This window comes from Parus major, chromosome 2, assembly GCF_001522545.3.
Source record: "Parus major isolate Abel chromosome 2, Parus_major1.1, whole genome shotgun sequence".
Classification (NCBI taxonomy): Eukaryota; Metazoa; Chordata; class Aves; order Passeriformes; family Paridae; genus Parus; species Parus major.
Genome location: NC_031769.1, coordinates 118,569,414 through 118,578,790, shown reverse-complemented (window position 1 = coordinate 118,578,790; position 9,377 = coordinate 118,569,414). Strand labels below are relative to the sequence as shown.

Genomic DNA, 9,377 nt, shown 5'->3' with positions numbered 1-9,377 from the left:
TTTCATAATACAGATTTAAAACACAGCAGCTCTGAAATACTCCCCCTTAGATTTGATTTCTGAAAAAACTATGGCTATCAATCTTATTTCATTGTTGTTGATTTAGCATTTGACCACAAAACTGAAATGTTTTCTAACTTCACTCTGCCTTCTACCAAAAATTCTTGATGGACGAGTTAGTTCTATCTTTTGCCAGCCCCAGTGAGTGCAAGTTATCAGAACAGTTGCTCCTCTTTTCTCCAGTGATAAAGACACAAGACATTGCATCACTGCCTGCCCTGCATATCCTCATATTTCAGTGGAAATCAGCATTTAAAGTGTTACATCTTAGAGCCCAAAGGAGAAGAAAGCATCATGGAAGATAGTTCTTCATTTGTATGCAAGACTCCTGTTGCCATCCATAAATCACTCAGGTTGCTATTATAAGCCAGAACAAGCTGGCATCACCCCTTAGTACAGAAGACTGTGTTAAAGATTAACAGAACAAAAATAACAAAGAAGTAATTAAAACACCTAGATGTTCAAAATGCTTGAAAATATCTCCCCAAATTTCCTTGTGGCAAGACAGTTATTAAGCCATAAATCAAAGGCTTCTTCAGTGGATGTTCAAAGAGAAGGCTGTACAATGTGTTAACATGAAAGACTTCAGCTCTTATAGTGATGGGGAGAAACAAAAAACTGATCACTGCCCTCAGTTATTTTAAATGCACTCTTCTTTCCTTCCAACAAGGAAAGAGAAAAAAAACCAAAACAAACAAACAAAAAAAACCCACACACAAACAAAAAAAACCCCACCTTGTTTTTAACAGAAAAACTTCTTCATTAATAGAATAGAATGTGGGTTTAATGTTAGATTTAATTTAATTAGCTTTTCCTACGTTACATTTGCATTGCTAAAAAGTTAAAACAGTGAATTGTGTTGGATGAATAGATTAAATTGTTTCTTTGTCAAAAGTAACTTTCACCAGCACATATATGTTCATGTTACAGAGTCTTTGTATTGTGGAAAACAAATAGGTTTGCAAAGCCAAAAACTCTGGTCCACTATGTACTCCACAGTGATGACACACAAGTAACAATGGAGAAACATTGTCCAGCAAGAATTTGCTTTTAAGGCTACAAAAATAACCAAATCAAAACAAAACAACAATAGAAAAAAACATGCCTGTAATGTTCATTGCATTAAGAAATTCTGAAATCTGCTAGTTTTAATTCTATCTTTTTGCCCCTCCACTCTGTCAACTTCATCTGAACATGCCTGAGGTCTCCAATAAGTAGTGGGATGAAGATGGCTGTAATAAACAATAAGAAAAAGGATACCTAACACCAGACTCAAAATAGTTAAGATGCTTACTATTGTAAAACATACTTCTTTGATAATGGAAGGTTTCCAGAACATATATACAAACAAAATACCTAGAGTCACTACAGTGTGAGCAGCATAATAAATAGAAATGCAAACTTTTGTTCTTCTCCCCTTTATGTTAAAAAATGAAAAAATCAGAATGATTCCAACTACAGCTCTGTACAGATATTCCATCTTCTTAGACTTTCAAAATGTTGTATGCTGTTTCAAAGTCCAAGTGAAGCCACAGATCCAAAGAAATATCAGCAGAATTACAGAAATTCTGACACTTAGTAGAGTGATCAGTGAAATACTGAGTATCCAAGAAGTGATGGTAAGCAACTTATAGAAGAGATACATGAACTTGGAAAGCACATGAAATTCATCTTTGTCAGGCAGAGATTTTCGTAGAGATATCTGATAATCAACCATTGATAAGGAGATACCACAAAAAGACATCATAATGGCAGCATCTAAAGAAAACACAAGGAAAAATGTAAAATCAGAGAAAAATATATGTATTTTACACTATGATTTATGAATGAAGTTTTAGAAAATGCCATGCTTTCCTAACACTTTCTTTATCCCACTTTTATATTACTCTCTGTTCCAAAGTAAGTCACCCTAATTTTAAGACTCACTTTAATTACTTAAATCTAGGCATCTGGTGCTGTTTGGTGTGCTTATGTAATCCTGCCCAGCCCCTAGTCCTTAATGGCCTTGCCTAAATTGCATGTCATATTTGCCATCTCCATACACAGGTGACTTAGAAATTCCCAAAGTTTTGCAAATAGACCATAAAAATTTAAGCTTAAAACCAATACGAGTCAGCTGTGTCTAAAATGTAGAAATCTATGAGTAAGACTTGATCCTTCACATGGTCATATCCAAGATGAGATTTGCCTGATCCTTTTCCATGAGTAAATTTTGACTCTATGGGCTTTGAAAGGACACTAGACATCAAAAACCCGTTTGGTTAGATAAATTCCAACCCTGAATAAGTCAATGTCCTGCCAATAATTCTGCTAGTTTTAGAGCTGGAAATGGTACAACTGCTGTCTTGCTTCCATGAGCTGAACCAGTATCTCTTCACCATGTTGCATTCTACAATAGTGACATATCCTTAGATTTAGTTTTGACTCTGTCCCTCACCTGTAACATGGGTAATGGTAGTGACAGCTCACGGGGCTGCTTTAATTATCTTACTGATTTTCAAATGCCTAGCTAGCAGTTTTAAAAGAATCTGTAAGCAAAACCACACATATCAAACTGATCTGCAAATTATATACTAAGTGCATTTAAGAGCTTATTTTCAAGTGATGCATCATTATGTTTCTATTAGATACTATGATTTTTTATATTTATGATGTACAATATTTATATATGACTTTTCATTTTTATAGTGAAATCTTCCCTCTCATTGATTTAGCAGAATGGACCATCTACTAGACAGAATTTCTAATTAGATGCAGAGTAATCATACAGTAGAATGTATGTTTTCCAAGGCATGTTTAAAATGTTATCCAGTTATCATGAGTTATATTTTTATCTAAGATACTCAATTTGCAACAGAAGGAAAAAGACAGACTTACATTGAAAAAAATGAGTTTTGCCATGTTCCATGAGGATGTAAATCTGAATAAAAAGTTGTGGTGTGGTCTCAAGAAAAGTCTTGAACACCCTGAGCATGTTAATATCAGTCACTGCATCAATAGCTTGTTTTTGAATGAAGCTGGAAGAGTCTGCTTCAGATGCACTTCTGCTACTTGTTTGTTTAAATGAAACTTGACAGCCATATTTCAGAGCAAACCAATACCTGTTTTAAAAAGGACACTTGATTAGACAGCACTTTTTAGAAGACCAACTCAATAAAATGATATGGCATTACAACAACTTTTTCCATCTTCTACTCAAGAAAAATTTTGTCTGTTATCTGTCTGATATGAGAGATATAGAATCATTTAAACTCAGCAATACCATGCAATAAGAAAACTAATAAAATGGAATGAGACTTGTCTTAATCAAGATTACAAGCTTTATTTAGTTAGGTTCTTATTTCTTTAAATTACTGAATTTCTGAAAATTCACTTAGCATCTCTCCTTAGTCTCTCTGAGACATTCATTCACTTTCTTTTTATCCTTTTCAGAGTATTAATGAATATCCAGCTGTGAACATCCGTATCTATGTAAGTAGAATATAGATCCATAAGGCCCAAGTATAATACCTGATGAATTGCAAACATAAAACAGACTTTTAAAAAAACTTACTACAATCTAAATAATCAAAATACTTATATTTCAGAATATGGTTTTCAAGACACCTGGATTCCTGGGTTGAAAGATTCTGTTAACAATCTCAGTGGTTTTACATGAAGGAGGCATTTGCCTTGGCAATAGAGTCCACCTGAATGACTTTTAGTTTTGGTTTATTTTTAATTAAGCCTAAATTGACAGGTTTTTTTTTAAAGAGCAGTAAATGCAAAGATGCATGGAATTAGTCTGTTATAAGTGGTGTACATTCTGTGTTGTAAAGAACCTATTCTGTTTGGGATATCCCTAATGCTTTGCTTGAAGATAAACTGAACTCTTATTCTCATTTTCAAGAGCTTTGCTTCAGGCTTGGAAGTGTGAGAGGGGAAAGAACACTTAAGTTTTAATCAAAATATCTTTTGATAATTAATGGATGAACTAGCTGTATATGGTAACCTTTGCATCTGAGTTTGGGAAAACAGGATGGTGGCTATAACTTGATGTAGGACCAGAACTCCAGATGCTGGAAATTATAGTATTTCTGCTGCCTCTAATGGACTCACATACAGAACCACACAGTCCTGCTGAGTGACCTGACTCATTGCATTACTGCTTTGAAAGTTAAAAACGGTAGGAAGTATTTTGTCTATAATTGCAGAAGTGGGTTTCACAGCTAAAGACTTCTTTCCAGTGAACTGTTCAGCAGCAAACAAAAGCTCTTTTGGAATAAGAAATGAAAGCAGAAGGAAGTATCCTCCTTAGTATGCCTGTAAATGCTGCCTTGAAGCAAAGCAATGTTTTCTCTCTTATTCTGGAAAGTTGACTTCAAGTGGTCATTAACACTGACTGGGCAGACTGTGGACGGTCTTCACCTCTGCAGCACTGCAGTAGACTGTCATTGCAAGGTGTGAGCCGTGCAAGGCCTCAGAACTGAGGCTTGCCAGGCCTGCTCTGAAATTTTCTTGACCTGTGACTTTGTATTACTTGGTTTAGCTTGGGGTTTCTGCAGAAAAATTGGTGATTTCTTCCAATTGACCAGGTGGATGATTTGTTTTACCTTTTTTTTTAAATTTTTGTGCCATAGTCATAGTTTTTTTATAGGTAACAGTAAGAGGCAGATATGCATCAAATGAGATATTTATTGCATACATGATGATGTAGGATAGAGAAATCTAGTCTTGCTATGATAGCAGAAGTCCTGAGACATAGAGAGATAGGATACAGTGTAGAAAAGCACATGCATTGGTTGATAAGAGATGGCTTGAAAAAGGGATAGGAATGAAAAAATATGTGTAACAATTTTAACAGTAGTAGTAGTAGTACTAGTCATAGTAGTAGTAGTAGTAGTAGTAGTAGTAGTAGTAGTAGTAGTAGTAGTAGTAGTGAAGATTTTTATGCATAGAAGTATTATTTCTTTTTCTGTAATAAATAGATCTAGACTAATAATGATTCTTGGAATCAACTGTTAACATTTCACTTATACTAAGTTCTTGGTTTTGTGGGTATATAAATCCATGCGTTTGTCCATAAACAGGATTTTGATCATAGCAGCCTTCAGACATCACTTCCAAGCCTATTTCTGTCTATTTAGTTCCCAGATGTTTTGAGCTTCTAACATTCTTCTCCAATTAACCCATTCTGATTATAACCAGCAGGCAAGAACCATAAGTAGTCCCTTTTAAAGAAAACTCACTGCTATTCAGCCAATTTTTAAAGCCTTGCAAAGAGATTATCAAAAGGAAAACTGATTTAGTAAATAAAGTATGACAGTTGCATCATTAATTTGGATCTATTTTCTTAAGAGATTAAGCAGAACACCACAGGCCAACACTTGGTTACCTTAGACAGTTGTACAAGACTGCTAATACACAGGCTGAGAAAGGCAAGGTCCTATGCCTTAACTTGCCTGAGATAGATAAAACGAACAAGATTCATGCTAAAGTGCAGCTTTCTAATTCCCTGGCCATCCACAGGATCACACACACCACAGACCTGATGAAACCTGCGCTGTTGCATTTACCATATGGAGAGAACAGAGGGCAGCAGATCATTAGACAGCCAGATCTCACAGGTTCATCTCATCCCAATGGAACACTGGAGCACAGTACTCTTCTCTTTGCTAAGGGAGCTGGGAAGAATCCCTGGCTCCTTTAGAGGTTAAAAGTTTAACACCTTTACCACCTTTAAACACCAAACCCTTTGACCACAGGGAAGGCAGTGTAGGAGTCTCTTCCACAGCTACAAGCAAGACAGCCAGGATTGTCAGTTCCTGGGTTAAGGGCATGCTAGAGGATTCATGACTTATTCCCTGATATGTTGAGGCATGTTGACCATGCAAGTGAGAATTGCAACATGGAAGCAACAATAGGAGTATATGTGGAGGAACTTTGTTACTGCTCAAGAGCCTCAGGGGATGGGCCTTTGCTTTTTTCCTTGCAGAGATCCACAGACTGCATCCCTGCCACTCAGTCCACGAGCTGGCTCTAGATCCATTATTTACTCACAAAAGAAACTAATTTTTATTTTTCTTGTTTTGTGTATTTATCTTATTGTTCCCTGAATAATCACTCATAAGCAAAGAACTGAACTGTTTGGCAAGGCATCTAACCCTATATTTCTTTTTATAAAAAAATCAGTACTCCAGAACATCTGGTTCTTGAATCTGAGTTGTAAAAATCTGGAAAGTTTGCAATGTTTTCAAGAAAAAAACAATTGGGTAGGCTGATCTATTAGTTGTCCATGGACTCAATCACCAGAGCCTGTGTTTGTCCAAGCAAGAAGTGGAAACAGTTACACAAATTTCAAGCTGCAGAACTCATAGCCAAGATGTCAGGTGATATGCAAGGCAAGACATGTCCTAAAAGGAATACTTCAGCTGGAAGCACACCTGAAATCACTCATCAGTTTTCAAAGTGCAATCCTTCTGAACATTGTATATTAGGTTTATATTGTTATAAGATGGTATGCTATGTATTTGTCACTAGTTATAGAGGTTTTGGTTAGTCCACCCCTGATTTTGAACACTTTACAGAATACATTATTTTTTTTCTAGTGAAGTCCAAATACTTCTACTGCTCTTTGATTATGTATGAAGCAGGGTGGTGTCCTCTGAGCTCCACACGCTTATGTGACTTACTATAAGTTCACTGTGACAAATTTTCATATTTTAAGAGTATTTTGTACTTATATTCTCATTCTCATCTGTCCCTTTCATATGTAGTAGGAAAGGCTCATAGCCAACTTTTAGACCAAGTGCTGAGCTATAGTGCTAGCCTAGGGCAAAGTTCAGTCCATACTAAAAGATAAGTCAGGTTTAAATTTTCTCCTTTAGCATGTCCTCAGCTCAGTAAAACCCTGTACCTGCTTTGAAACTATTGTAGCTAAACTCCTGTAATCTATTTTCATATAATATATCTATTGCTATAGAAGTTTCATGCTTCAATATTCATAAACTGTAAAAAGTCTTTTTAAAAGGTACTAAAATTGTAATAAAAATACATTAATTAAAAGTATTGGATTAGTTATGTATTTTAGGTAGAGGTACATCCTAAATGGAATGTGAAATGGTTATGTCAATAACACAGATAAATGCAGGTTTACCATTTACATTTTTTCCCTATAAATTCATTAAAGAGAATATGTTTTTCGTTATTTCAAAGTAGTAAGCTATGTGGAAGCCAAGAGAGTAAAAAACCTACAATTTCTTTACAACTGGAATTGTCATATGTGAATGGTAAAGAATTACCAATGTTTTTAAATATCATTCACTTTGACAGGAGGAAAAAAAAAAGGTTTCTGCTTTTGTTGTTTTGTGGAGAACACAGATCACAGGGCTCCTACTTGTTATAAACACTCATGGAAACACAGCTCCACTGTCTCTTGGTTCTTGAGTTGTTCCTACACGTTCATCATAATTTCACAAGTGATGAACTTTGATCCTGTAAAATTAGGAAGGTTTTGTCTCTGGCTGGGGATTCACAGGGCTGACGGGGTTTTGTTGCTTCACAGCCTTCACATGTGACAAGCAAGCTGCCTTGCCAATGTTTCCATATCACATGGTTCCCCTCCAATTTCCACTGAATTTGCAACACAATCCCAGCTTTATACTACACATCCCATCTCACCAAACTACACTGATAAATATTTGGGTGCCATTTAGAAATTCATATAAGCAGGGTGTGAGTGGCTAGGCAATAATGATTGTCCTGTCTAAATTCTGGTATGTAGTCACAGCTTTCAGCACTGTGAAAATTCTTATCAAAGGAAAATTACTCTCTGCTGCATGTTAAATTTCACCTTCTAAGCATCAAAATACTTGAATCAAACCCATGAAACTGATGTAACTAAGTCAATACTTGGGTCAGTAAATTTATATTAAGAAAATGTGATCAAACACATAGAATCACAGAATCATTTAGTTTGGAAAAGATCTTTAATATCATTGAGAACAACCACTGCTCTAGCACCATCAAGTCCACCACTAAACCATGTCCCTAAGTGCCACATCTCCACATCTTTTAAATATTTCCAGAGATGGAGACTCAAACCACTTCCATGGGCACCTGTTCCAATGCTTGTCAACCCTTTCAGTGAAAAAAATTTTCTTAATATCCAATCCAAACTTTCCCAATATAAGTTGGGGCCATTTCCTCTCATCCTGTCACTTGCTACTTGAGAGAAGAGACTGACCCCCACCTGATGACAACCTTTCTTTTGTAGAGAGCAGTAAGATTTTGACACAACTTCAGTGAGCTCTCCAAGCCAGATGACCCAACATCCTTGTTATTGCTCAGTTCCACTTGCAGAGCCTGCAAGGGCAGGTGTGAAGGTGGGGTAGTCACAAGGGAGACATACCTGCTGCACTTGGCAGGAACTTGTTGCCCCCTAGCCTTAAGTCACTGTGCTCAGCCAGGTGAAGGGTGGATAGGGAATCATCCACACACAGCATCCTGCCTCCTGTGGGGCTGTCTCAGGAAAGGCAAGGTGTGATTCCAGCAGTCTGTGTGTGTCTCTCTATCCCTGATATTCCTCAACCTACTCACCTCCTCCCAGAGCTCTGTCACTAAGCAGAGGAGTTCCTTTTCCAGAATGCATCTCCCACAGGTGTGGTTAGTACTGCTTCAGAACAGGGCCCACCCTGCACCCCATTACCTCTGTTTGCTCTGGATTTTTCTCACTGCCTTTTAGAAATATGTAATGAAATAACCCCAGGTCCAGCAAAGCACTCATATTTACTCTAATGCCTCACAGATCTAGGATTAATTTGTCCAAATATGCAAAAAAATCTTTTTCATCTGCTTCTATTTAGAGTTGCAGGGCATTCTGAGCTACCTTTAAGCATCAAGATGCAAACAGCAGCTGTCAGTATACAGCGGCTGCTGCCTATGTGACCTTCTATTCTGACAGCAAAGGTTATGCACTGCTAATGTTTAGTCTCCCAAAGGTGTGTCCTTGGCTGATGAAGCACACTGCTACACATCAGACAGATCCAAAATTCATATGGTGGCCTGAAGATATGTCCCATTTTCCCACATTCCTTGACTGTGTTTTTGTCTTAATGTAGTCTGTTCTGTCAAGACTGTTCTCAATTCCATAAACATCTGTGTGAGCCATTTAGATGGGTCAGGCTGAATATAATTTTAGTCAGCTTAGTTAATATGTACATTTTTTATTAAATTTTCTCTCCTTGTAGAGCATACTCTTTCATATGAAATACAATTTCAGTTATGCACTCTTTCCAATAAAAAAAACTAAAGAAGGGAAGGGGAGAGGGAAGGGAAGG

The 9,377-nt window shown here is 36.8% G+C and overlaps 1 protein-coding gene across 1 annotated transcript in view; it reads right to left on the bottom strand.

The window, feature by feature from the left end:
- Positions 1-854: 854 nt before the first annotated feature.
- XKR9 (XK related 9) overlaps positions 855-9,377 on the bottom strand; it is a 14,429-nt gene continuing 5,906 nt past the window's right edge. The window contains 2 exon segments of the mRNA XM_033512290.1: positions 855-1,818; positions 2,938-3,161. Coding sequence (XP_033368181.1) covers positions 1,175-1,818; positions 2,938-3,161 — 868 coding nt within the window. The 3' untranslated portion in view covers positions 855-1,174.